This window comes from Hylobates moloch, unplaced genomic scaffold, assembly GCF_009828535.3.
Source record: "Hylobates moloch isolate HMO894 unplaced genomic scaffold, HMol_V3 SCAFFOLD_23, whole genome shotgun sequence".
In the NCBI taxonomy this organism is placed as follows: Eukaryota; Metazoa; Chordata; class Mammalia; order Primates; family Hylobatidae; genus Hylobates; species Hylobates moloch.
In genome coordinates, this window is record NW_026652298.1 from 2,643,123 (window position 1) to 2,656,419 (window position 13,297).

General features: G+C 37.3%; 1 protein-coding gene across 1 annotated transcript in view; it reads left to right on the plus strand.

Moving 5' to 3' along the window:
- ITGA1 (integrin subunit alpha 1) overlaps positions 1 to 13,297 on the plus strand; it is a 170,613-nt gene that overhangs the window by 59,898 nt on the left and 97,418 nt on the right. Inside the window, exon 2 of the mRNA XM_032144683.2 lies at positions 1,721 to 1,841. Coding sequence (XP_032000574.1) covers positions 1,721 to 1,841 — 121 coding nt within the window. The remainder of the gene's footprint in view (positions 1 to 1,720; positions 1,842 to 13,297) is intronic.

The window sequence follows — 13,297 nt, forward strand, 5'->3', positions numbered from 1 at the left end:
AGGTTCAAGCGGTGCCCCTGCCTCAGCCTCACGATTAGCTGGGACTACAGGTGCACGACACCACACCTGGCTAATTTTTGTATATTTTTAGTAGAGACGGGATTTCATCCTGTTGACCAGGCTAACCTCAAACTCCTGACCTCAGGTGATCCACCCACCTCTCAAAGTGCTGGGATTACAGGCATGAGCCATCATGGCCCCCTGGAAAGAATTCTTAGTTACATCTAGGAGAAGAATATTTTGGAACTTCACAAGTATACTTTAAAAACCAGTACCAAAGCAGGAATTTGGCACCATCCGTTTGAGATGGTGATTCTAGAACTTCTTTAGGAGACAGTCTCACTTACTAAGAGTTTCCACAACCTGTACTATGAGAAAATTAAAAAGAATTAACCCTCATCAAATATGTAGTATGTGCCAGGCACTGGGTAGACCCTTTAGATATATCATGTGATTTAATCTGGATAACAACTAGTGAATTTATCAACACCAACATTATAAGGAGGCTTCAGAGAATTAGTGTAAGTTTCCATCCAATACTTGATTAAGGAAGGGAAACAGAGCAAATCTCAGGCCTGCATAGGAAGCCATCTCTGAGTGGAGACCATCAGCTTGCCTTTTCCTTTCGAAGCAGCAAGGACATCTATTTTTATAAAGCTTTACATGGTGATATGTGCATCCTCTGTAGTTGAAATGGGAAAATGAGCTGTTCAGAGTTCATTGATGGCCATGGTTTTCTGTAGGGCTCACTGCTGGAAAACTATCTGCAACTGTATTAGTCATATATGAATCTGAGTTTCTGCCTGCTCTTTTCCACACATTCTGAAAACCTCAGCTCTAGGAATGGTACAGATATTAAATTAGTATGGAATTTTTTTGAATGTTAATATCTGTGTTCTTTAAAGTCATTATGGTTTTTTATTTTATTATTATTATTATTTTATTATACTTTAAGTTCTAGGGTACATGTGCACAACGTGCAGGTTTGTTACATATGTATACATGTGCCATGTTGGTGTGTGGCACCCATTAACTAGTCATTTACATTAGGTATGTCTCCTAATGCTTTCCCTCCCCCCTCCCCCCACCATGCAACAGGCCCCGGTGTGTGATGTTCCCCTTCCTGTGTCCAAGTGTTCTCATTGTTCAATTCCCACCTATGAGTGAGAACATGCAGTTTTTGGTTTTCTGTCCTTGCAATAGTTTGCTGAGAATGATGGTTTCCAACTTCATCCATGTCCCTACAAAAGACATGAACTTATCCTTTTTATAGCTGCATAGTATTCCATGGTGTATATGTGCCACATTTTCTTAATACAGTCTATCGTTGATGGACATTTGGGTTGGTTCCAAGTCTTTACTATTGTGAACAGTGCCGCAATAAACATACGTGTGCATGTGTCTTTATAGCAGCATGATTTATAATCCTTTGCATATATACCCAGTAATGGGGTGGCTGGGTCAAATGGTATTTCTAGTTCTAGATCCTTGAGGAATCGCCACACTGACTTCCACAATGGTTGAATTAGTTTATGTTGATTTACAGTTAGTAATACAGTTAAGAGTTGAGACCTTCTTTGAGTTTTCATTCTTTGAGCTTCTTTTTTTTTTTCTAATAGAAACAGCTTTCAATGATAACCTTAACAATGCTTTCCATAACTCAAAACATGATGGAATCTTAGTTAACTCTATGTAACTGGATTTTGTTTTTCTCCTAAAGTTGTTCTACGCTGCTGCGTATCATTCAATGTTGATGTGAAAAATTCAATGACTTTCAGCGGCCCGGTGGAAGACATGTTTGGATATACCGTTCAACAATATGAAAATGAAGAAGGAAAATGGTAAGCCAGTGGGTTTTGTTGTTGTTATTTACTTATTTTACAAGGTAATGGGAAATATTATTTGACTACCGTGTCTTTTATGAATGAAACTTTAACAGAATGAATTATTTATGGTAGAAAATGCAGTCTAGTCATTTGGCAATGGAAGCTAACTTAAAGTAAAAAAATATATATATTCCTTGGCAATATTAGAGGAAGCAATTAGTGATTTCTGTTGATGCCTGGATTGACCTCAAGGAAGGTCTGTATCCAAAAAAGCTATTGTTCCATAATTATGTTCTTTTGGCAAGAATTCTTTAATTGTTCTCATTTCAGAGTAGCTTAAATGCACTTGTTTGAAATTCAGTAGGAAGGATTCGGAGGCAAATGAGATGGTGCTCTGAAAGGGTTAAACTCACTTCTGTGAGTTTGGTCTTTACTGATCTACTGAGCTTGGTCTAATGTTTATAATGAACTTTATTGGATTTCTGGTATCTACCTTCAAACCCTTTAATATTGGTTAAGTTCATTGTAGATAGGATTTTTTTTTTTTTTTTGAGATGGAGTCTTGCTGTGTCACCCAGGCTGGAGTACAGTGGCGCAATCTCAGCTCGCTGCAACCTCCGCCTCCCGGGTTCAAGTGATTCTCCTGCCTCAGCCTCCTAGTAGCTGGGATTACAGGCATGCGCCACCATGCCCGGCTAATTTTTGTATTTCTAGTAGAGACACGGTTTCACCATGTCGGTCAGGCTGGTCTCGAATTTTTGACCTCGTGATCCGCCCACCTCAGCCTCTCAAAGTGCTGGGATTACAGGCGTGAGCCACAGCACCTGGCCGTAGATATTATTTTTAAAGTATATTTAACTTGTTGAAAATTATATAAACTGAATATTAGAGTTCTTTTGCTTAATATTTAATAGAATTTTTAGTAAATGCCATTTTTGTTTAATTGGACATTATAGAAAAAAAGAGCAGTAGCTAAACTTTAATAACTTAAACTAAACAAGCCTGTAATTTTAGTAGCTATAATAATAAGCAAAAAGATGATATCAGAGGTTCTGATGATATCAGAAACCTAAATCTCACGTTGACATTTATTATTTACAATGATTTTATGGAAAAGTTGTGAAAAATCAGAGCAACCAAAAAGATGTGGGCAATTGAATTTAAAAGTAGCAAATTACAAAAAAAGAGATTTATATCTATTTGGATAACAAGGATCTATGAATCACTATAATTATTTCATTAATAAAAATATGTGGATTTTCTGCATTTTGTTTTATCTTTTAGACTTGGTTAATTTGATAATAATGCCCTAAAGACTATAAAAAGTAATGAGTTCTCACATTTTTTAAGTACATTATTTTATGCTAGGTATAAACTAGAATTTGTTGAGATACTTCACTCTTTTATTCTCCTTACAAATATCTCAGATGACAAACCCAGTGCTACATGCTAAATTTTTAAATTATCTTTCCCTACCTCCTATACTCTCCACCCACCCCATCCCCCAATTTTTAAGGTTAAATGAGTACAGCCCTCCCTCTAGACACCAGCTTTATTCTTTTAGGAATTATACCTTCAATTCAGGTACCTCTGGGAGAATAATAGTGTAGACCAACTGATCAGACTTTGTGCGTAAGCTATAATAAACAAAAATGCAGTACATATTATTCTTAAGAAGCTTAACTTTACATAAACACATATAAAAGTTAATTTTCACTAATTACTAATAGTTACACAAATTTTAAAGAGGAGTATAGTAAATAGCAAGCTTTAAGACTTAAACCACCTACTTAAAATGAAGTGTCCCTCTAAAGGATGGTTAAATATTGCTAAAATATTTTATGAAATTCTCATTTTCAATTTCTGATATGAGAAAAACCTATATGTTTTCATTCTCATCCACTCCTGTCTCTGTGATTTTAGAAAAATCTGATGTCAGAAGTCCTTAATTATATGAATGAACTTTAGTAGAGTGAAAAGGGGTTCATATTTCTTTTTAGAAGCCTTAGTGCCCCCATTTGATCTCTTCAGTCACTGTTTCTCATTATAAGAACCTATCCTATTGTGAGATTTCCACCCTCTAAATTCTACAGTCCCTCCTTTCAAGGCACCAGAAGTCAAAGCAATGGAAAATTGAGAAATCAGGCCTGAATGAAGCCTTGATGTCATGAGGAATGTCCTTCCTAAGGTTATTCTATCTTTGTAGAAAGTTAAGGTATGGATGAGGAAAAAGAAAGACAGCTAACACTGGTAAAGGAACAAAAGAGTGCATAGTTTGGATAGTAAGAATAAGGTTGCAAGAAGGATGTTGCTAATGGTCTGTCTGAATGAATCCACACTGGACTGAACATCACAATTCTACATACATTTGTGAGGTAATGTTAATAAGAGATCGGGGACTATGCCTTATATCTTGGTTTACCCATGAAACTGAGTTGAATTGTCTCTGAAAATATTTGTTGGTGGGTTAGGTTTTTTTTTATTTAGCCAGAGCATAAATGTGGGTCAGTCAATCAACATGTATTTATGTAATACATTTTATGTGCCTGGTATTATGCTAAATTCCATGGGAAATGTTTATACATAAAACAAATATAAAAGCTTTAACCTAGTCAAGGACATACATGAAATGTTTAGGAATAGAGAATAGTGCCAACAACCGTGCAGAATAGACTATAAATTCAGTGAGAATTCAAAACAGGAGGAGATGATTCTTGGTTCTTGACCTAAGTCTTGAAAGATGACTTAACTTTCAATATGTGAAGAAAAATGTCACTCCAAGCTTGGGAAGCCACAAGAGCAAGGGCCCAGACTTGAGAATAAGTGAGGTGAGTGTGTTGGTAAGTAAACAAGTCTCATATTGGGATGAAAATGAGAAAAGGATGATGGCAGATCTTGAAAGACAAACACAGGAGCTTAGAACTAAGATGAGGGCATTGAGAAGCCATCATACGTTGTCATTTTATGAAACTTCATTTGGGAAGTTACATATAAATTGGATTGGAGAATGGAGTTCCTGAAAAGTAGGAAATATATAGAATCAAGAACTATAATATGGTACTTAACGGATGAGCCTTCAGGCTGTATTAGGGGCAACTGGAAGAAAAAAGAAAGGTGTATTCAACACAAATCAAAATGAATCAGTAAATCTTGGTGGAAGTCTGGAAATAGTCAATGAAGGTGTAGGAGAGGTCAGATACATTCCAAAATTTCTGTACTGGCTCATTGGGAAATGGGTTGTCATTGACAGAGAAAGTGAAATTCACTTATCGGGAAGTGGGTAAGTCTGTTTTTAAATAGCTCCAGTTCAAGGTGATTTCTAGGTAGTTGGAAACCTCAAACCGGAATGCAGGTAAGAGGGAGAAGTTAATGTGTTAGTGGAAATGCCTAGAAAACAAAGACTGATTTTGCAGCCCACTTGCAACTCTGGGCACTACCCCACATCTAGCATGAGGCCTTATACATAATATGAACACAATCATTATTTGTTGGCTGAACAACTAAATCTAGTTTAACTCTCTGTTATCATCAATTTTAAAAAAAGCTGCATAAAAAATAAAGTTAAATGTGACTCTCCTAGGGAAATGCAACTACTTAGGACCAGAGCTGTAATAGATTTCATCTCTACACTCAGTCTTGTGCCTTTTTTTTCATTAGAACTATATTTAAAAGTAAATGTTGTTAAAAACTATCTTTGTGGTAGGTACCAGACTTTACATATTAATATGTGTGTAAGTTTGTAAGCATTTGAATGTAGATGATATCAGAAACTTAAATCTCACGTTGACATTTATTATTTACAATGATTTTATGGAAAAGTTGTGAAAAATCAGAGCAACCAAAAAGATGTGGGCAATTGAATTTAAAAGTAGCAAATTACCAATACCTAAATTTCCAAACTTTTAAGGATAGCATGGTAGCAGCATATTGTTCTAAAGAGATCTGGGATCTGGTAGTGCAAAATAAACTGTAGGAACATGTTTGGATGTTCTGTAAGTGTCTATAAAAACAGATAGATTGCAGACTTACTTCAAGAAATGCGCTACAGAATAATTGACATATTTGGAGGAACATGGATTTTGTTATTTAATTATCTCTAGAGGTAGGCATCTTCATAAGTCATATTTACTGCTCATGCTTTCGAATTTCTTTTTTTTCTATTTTTTTTATTATTATACTTTAGGTTTTAGGGTACATGTGCACAATGTGCAGGTTTGTTACATATGTATCCATGTGCCATGTTGTTTTGCTGCACCCATTAACTCGTCATTTAGCATTAGGTATATCTCCTAATGCTGTCCCTCCCCCCTCCCCCCACCCCACAACAGTCCCCGGAGTGTGATGTTCCCCTTCCTGTGTCCATGAGTTCTCATTGTTCAATTCCCACCTATGAGTGAGAACATGCGGTGTTTGGTTTTTTGTCCTTGTGATAGTTTACTGAGAATGATGGTTTCCAGCTTCATCCATGTCCCTACAAAGGACATGAACTCATCATTTTTTATGCATAGTATTCCATGGTGTATATGTGCCACATTTTCTTAATCCAGTCTATCGTTGTTGGACATTTGGGTTGGTTCCAACTCTTTGCAATTGTGAATAGTGCCGCAATAAACATACGCTTTCGAATTTCATAACCTCATATTAAAAAAAATTATCCTGACCCATCTTACATCGTGACTATAGTACGCCTATAGAAGGAGCACTTGTTGGCCCATGACAAGTATAGTCTGTGTATTTGAAAAACATAGCTTTAATTCGTTCGAAAGAAGTATAAGTTAACAGAAAAGGTAGACTTATATCCTCTTTACTGTTCAGAAGTTTGCTGTGAAGTGTAATTTATATCTTTGGCTCAGAAGCCACATGCTTTCTCAGTAGCAGAACACATCATACATCTGATTAAGATCAGCCGTTGTTCATTATGTTTAGCATGAGCTGGAGCATCCAAGTAATTGCAATGTGGTTCAGAAGAATTCAGAAAGAACATAATCGCCTTCATAATTTTGCTTTGAGGAAAAGAAATTCAAACATGCTCAGCACAGCACAAGCCTTCCAGATCTCCAGATTTGGTGGTAAACATCAGCATGGCCAGGTCTCAGCTGAATGGGAAAATGTGAGATGTCTGTTTGGGGCTTTCCACTCTAATCTGTTGCTGCTTTGCTTCATTCCTTCCAGCATGTGTGCCTACCCTTTTAACTGCCCTTCAAGCAAGCTTTCTTGGGGGCTTCAGTGACTTAACTAGACCTGTCTGATCTCAAAGTAGATTTTCAGGATCCACCCTTGCCAAACTTTAACCCAATGTTTATCAATTATCTTGACCTCATGCCTTTTCCCTAGAGGATCCTGCTTTATGCCAGGTCAGGGTACCAATGGGCTCATGTGATTGATACCCTATTTCCAATATGCCTGTGTTGTAAAAGAAAAAAGAATCCCTGCTAATGTGGAGCTATTCCAGACTAGGGAGGAGAGACATTTTAAGGGTTTACACAATTTTCTGTTACAGATTTTAATATGCTTATTTTACATTGCTTCTAATGCTTTTGAAGTTGAAATTTCCTCATTGCCAAACTTGTCATTTCTTTGGCTCCCCTCATTTCCACCCCTCCACCTTTTATGAGCAAATCACTGCAGTTAATGGATCACCGTGTAAGTTTCATTCTCTGAGATGATAAAATGCTTATTCCATTTATTAAAGAAATTGGCGAGCAGAATTTGCTTGGCACTGTGAGAGTGACTTTGGCTTGAACTATGTATTAGACATCAAGGCAGACTTAGGTGAAAAGGATGGTAATGAAATAATGTAAATATAAGACACTTTTGAAGAAACTATCTTTTGCAGGGAAGAAAACATAAATATGAAACAGAGACATCAGACACCAGCTACTCTTCAAATAAATATAATAATGGGCATAACAACAAGATGACTATTGTGAATAGCAAATATTTCTGCTTAGTAAATATTATTATAATTGTAGCTTATTCATGGAGAAATATGTTTCTGTCACTTTGATGATCCTTGAGTTGATCAGATATTTCTCCAGAAATCAGTAATGATATCCAGAACATGTTTTGATCCTCTCAGTCTGCATACAGGTCATTGCAAAAATGCCATATAAAAAGCAAGATCTAATAAGAATAAAATGTAATAAGTTAAAACTCACTTGCATTAAATTTTAGAATAATGATTCTCATAGTTTATAAAACAATGTGCCTGGGCCTTCACATTGACCCTGTGGGTTTGGGCGGATATCATTGTTATCATCTGTATTTTCTAGACAGGAAACTGAGACAGAGAATGAATGTCCAAAGGTTTAATATAGCAAGTATGTCACAGGGTCAGGATATGGAAGACCAGCCTTCTGACTTTTCAGCCAATTCTCTCCCTTTAGCAACAAGGATTCTCTAGCTGTTTGACCTGGAGAAATGCGTCTGGTGTCACTCAAAGGCATGTATAGCATCCCACTTAAGCAGAATATATATTCTCCAAAATGGAAAAAAAAGATTTTACAATCCAGACCTCTTGACTGGTCACATAAGTGTAAATTCCCAGGTCTGCCTTATTCAGATTTTTAAGTACTTGACACAGTCATTAATTCGTTCATTCAATAGATATTTATTGAATGCCTATTTCGTGCTTGGTACTAGTATGGGCACTAAGGATGTGTTTGTGAACAAAATAGAAAAACAAATCCCTACGGTTGTTCGGCTTATATTCTACTGGGGAATAGAGTGCAAAAATTAAATAATGAAGTTAATAAACAGGTAGGTTACATCAAATGCCAGAATAGGATCAGTGTTGTGAGAAAAAACTGAGCAAGAGAGTGGATTGAAAATGCTGGAGATTCCGGAAATTCTATAAACCCTATGCCATACTTTTCTAGGATCTTGTTATTTTGATGCAGCTAGAGAAAAGTGAGGCTTACTTAGGATTAAAGTGGTAAGATACACATACTTTCAAGCTTGTTATTAAAAGTTTCATGTTTGTTTTCAGAGAAAACAGATACTAGGAAAATACAGAAAATTAGCAGTCCTGTGATCTGCTAACCTGGTCTTTACTGTTGGTCCCAACTCCCAAACTCCCTGTCTCAATCCTGGAATCCTCTACTCTACCACTTTCTAAGTCCTCACTCCGCAGTCTTCACTTATCTCAGAATATGCAATAGGCCGTGGTTGAGATTGCTGTATCAGGTCAGTTTCCAATTATCACCATACCCTAAGTGCTTTCTCTTGCCCTAGAGATCAAACATAAACTCCAGACCTTTTCCTTCAAAGCCAAATTCTTGCCAAATCTCAAGCTCCCTCTTTCTGTGTATAAGCAAGCTTTATCCTGAGTTCTAGCCACCCATACTTTCTCATTATCTTCCATTTTCAATCTTCATTCTCCTGTCTCCACACTTTTCCCTGGGCTATCCATATCTCCCTTTCCTTCTGCCTTACAATTCACAATAGCTCTCCTAGTAGCATGCTGTACAAGACTCACTTTTCATCAGTTATCCTAGATTTTCCCCACTTGATATTACATGTTTTCCAACTAGTGAGTCAGTTCTTCTCTACAAACTTATATTTGTTCTATTTAGATGATGGAATCTTAGAATTGGAAAGGACTTTGAGGGCCTAACTCCCATCCACTATAAAAACACCTTCCGAAACATCCCTGGCCAGAGGCAACCCACCTCATCTTGACCAGAGGAGCTGCCTGACAGATCTACGTGTGCCTTATCGGTTTAAATCTTCATCGCTCTCTACAAGCCCACCACCCCTCTACCTCCTCCATAAATCTCACTAGATGACTGCAGCTATTATTTTCCAAAGAAGAAAAAGAGAGAGAGAGACAGAGAGAGAGAGAGAAGCTACTAGGTCAAAATTTAATCCTCACTTCCTGCTTCAGTTAACTATTGCTGCATAATAAATCATTCCAATACTTAGTGACTTAAGGCAGCAATGGTCTATAATTTCTTGAGGATTGAATGGGTATTCCACTATTGCCTGGGCTCATCATCTGGTCCCTCAACTCGGGGTGGAGTGTCCAAGCTGGCTTTCCTCCCATGTCCGGAAGTTCATGCTGTCAGCTAAAGCACCGATTCTGTTCCACGTGGCCTCTTATCCTCTGTTAAGCAACACTGGGCTTCTTCACATGATGTTCTCAGATTTCAAAAACAGGTAAAATGGAATCTGTAAAGGCCTTTTAAGGCCTAGTCTTAGAAGTCATAGTATCATTTGTGCTGCATCCTATTTATCAAAACAAATCCTAGATTCAATGGGTGGAAAAACAGATTCTACCTCATGAAATAATAAAAGTCAAAGCAAGTTGCAAAAGTGTACAAAATTCCAAACCATCGACCACCCTTGCAAACTGCTCAATATTGGGCTGCTCAGAGTGCTGCCTAGGGAATGGTCGCTCTTCCTCGTTTTTAAGACAAACCTCTCCTTCTGGATCCACCCTATCTACCTGCTCAGAGATTCTACTCCCTCTCCTGTGAAATCAGGGTTTCTCTTGTTACTGTTTCTTTCTTGCCATCACTTAGCCATATGCAGATTGCCTCCATGATAAATTTGGACACACCTCAAGCCCTTAATGGTTTGTCATTGCCCTGAAAAAGAAAAAAGCCACATTCATTAACACTACCCATCTCCCTCATTTTTAGCCAAGTTACTTGAAATGAAATCTGCCACAAACCAAACATGTACCTCTCATTCTTTTATTATTATTATTATTATTATTATTATTATTATTATACTTTAAGTTTTAGGGTACATGTGCACAATGTGCAGGTTTGTTACATATGTATCCATGTGCCATGTTGGTGTGCTGCACCCATTAACTCATCATTTAGCATTAGGTATATCTCCTAATGCTGTCCCTCCCCCCACCCCCACCCCACAACAGTCCCCGGAGTGTGATGTTCCCCTTCCTGTGTCCATGTGTTCTCATTGTTCAATTCCCACCTATGAGTGAAAACATGCAGTGTTTGGTTTTTTGTCCTTATGATAGTTTACTGAGAATGATGGTTTCCAGTTTCATCCATGTCCCTACAAAGGACATGAACTCATCATTTTTATGGCTGCATAGTATTCCATGGTGTATATGTACCACATTTTCTTAATCCAGTCTATCGTTGTTGGACATTTGGGTTGGTTCCAAGTCTTTGCTATTGTGAATAGTCCCACAATAAACATCCGTGTGCATGTGTCTTTATAGCAGCATGATTTATAGTCCTTTGAGTATATACCCAGTAATGGGATGGCTGGGTCAAATGGTATTTCTAGTTCTAGATCCCTGAGGAATCGCCACACTGACTTCCACAATGGTTAAACTAGTTTACAGTCCCACCAACAGTGTAAAAGTATTCCTATTTCTCCACATCCTCTCCAGCACCTGTTGTTTCCTGACTTTTTAATGATTGCCATTCTAATTGGTGTGAGATGGTATCTCATTATGGTTTTGATTTGCATTTCTCTAATGGCCAGTGATGATGAGCATTTTTTCATGTGTTTTTTGGCTGCATAAATGTCTTCTTCTGAGAAGTGTCTGTTCATATCCTTTGCCCACTTTTTGATGGGGTCGTTTGTTTTTTTTCTTGTAAATTTGTTTGAGTTCATTGTAGATTCTGGATATTAGCCCTTTGTCAGATGAGTAGGTTGCAAAAATTTTCTCCCAATTGTAGGTTGCCTGTTCACTCTGATGGTAGTTTCCTTTGCTATGCAGAAGCTCTTTCGTTTAATTAGATCCCATTTGTCAATTTTGGCTTTTGTTGCCATTGCTTTTGGTGTTTTAGACATGAAGTCCTTGCCCATGCCTATGTCCTGAATGGTATTGCCTAGGTTTTCTTCTAGGGTTTTTATGGTTTTAGGTCTAACATTTAAGTCTTTTATCCATCTTGAATTAATTTTTGTATAAGGTGCAAGGAAGGGATCCAGTTTCAGCTTTCTACATATGGCTAGCCAGTTTTCCCAGCACAATTTATTAAATAGGGAATCCTTTCCCCATTGCTTGTTTTTGTCAGGTTTGTCAAAGATCAGATGGTTGTAGATATGCGGCATTATTTCTGAGGGCTCTGTTCTTTTCCGTTGATCTATGTCTCTGTTGTGGTACCAGTACCATGCTGTTTTGGTTACTGTAGCCTTGTAGTATAGTTTGAAGTCAGGTAGCGTGATGCCTCCAGCTTTGTTCTTTTGGCTTAGGATTGACTTGGCGATGCGGGCTTTTTTTTGGTTCCATATGGACTTTAAAGTAGTTTTTTCCAATTCTGTGAAGAAAGTCATTGGTAGCTTGATGGGGATGGCATTGAATCTATAAATTTTATGAGGCCAGTACCTCTCATTCTTGCCTCCTATTCTTTATATTGTTTCCTTCTTTGGTTTCTGTGACACTGCTGTTTTCTGATTCTTGCTCCCTTTCTGATTACCCTTACCTAGTTTTCTTCCTTTGTTCATTGAAACCTTAAGTGTTATTTCACCTTCAGATGTCAACATTTAGTGCTCTTCTCACTATATTTTGAGGTGGTAATATTTACCACTTATACTTAAGTGTTACTTCACCTTCAGATGTCAACATTTAGTGCTCTTCTCACTATATTTTGAGGTGGTAATATTTACTTTTAGGGCCTCAACCATGCTCATATCATGCTCATACATGTTCCACATGGTTTCTGAGATGTTCCCCAGCAAGAATGAGCCCACTTGCCTACAGAAGTAACTCATTATCAGTGCATCCTTTCTTGGCCTTTCTTCCTTTCCCCTCTTCTTTTCCCCATCTCTACACTTACACATACTTAGAATTACCTCCAAGAAACTTACCTGTACCAAAGTTTTTGTCTTGGATCTACTTTTGGAGAAACCCAAACTAAGACAGCTTATATCCTAAATATTTATAGAGTTAGTCCTTCCATCCTCTGTACTTCCTGAATCCAAATCCTCATCTGGACTACTTTAGGAATTTGTATCTTGTCATTTGACTCTAATTTTGTTCCTCTTCAATTTACTCATGACACTTCAAGCAAATAAGCTTTGTAAATAAAAAAGGTGATCACGTTACACCCCTCTTTAATGGCTTCAGTGGTTCCCAACTTCCCCCTACGTAGAATAAAGCTAAAGTTCTTAAAGCTGACTATGAGAACATTAATGATCTGAACTCTTTTTACCTCTCTAGCCTCAACTTCTACTGCAGTTATACTGAGCTACTTGGCATTTATCAAAGGAGTGGTATTCTTCTTACTTCTAAGACTTTGCTGAAGTTGCATCAAGTTCAGACCTATTCAATATTGCAATAGTACATGTATAGTTGTGCTTCTCTCTCTTAGTTATAAGCAAACTAAAAATTGTGTTTTATTCACTTTTATATCATTTTATACCCTCAGGACCTGGCATAAATGCCCGACATGTAAAATACTGTTAATAAACATTAATTACTCTAGCCTCAATTAAATACTTTCTAAAATTGTAGGCTCATTTTTTCCTCTAAACTGTTTTTAACT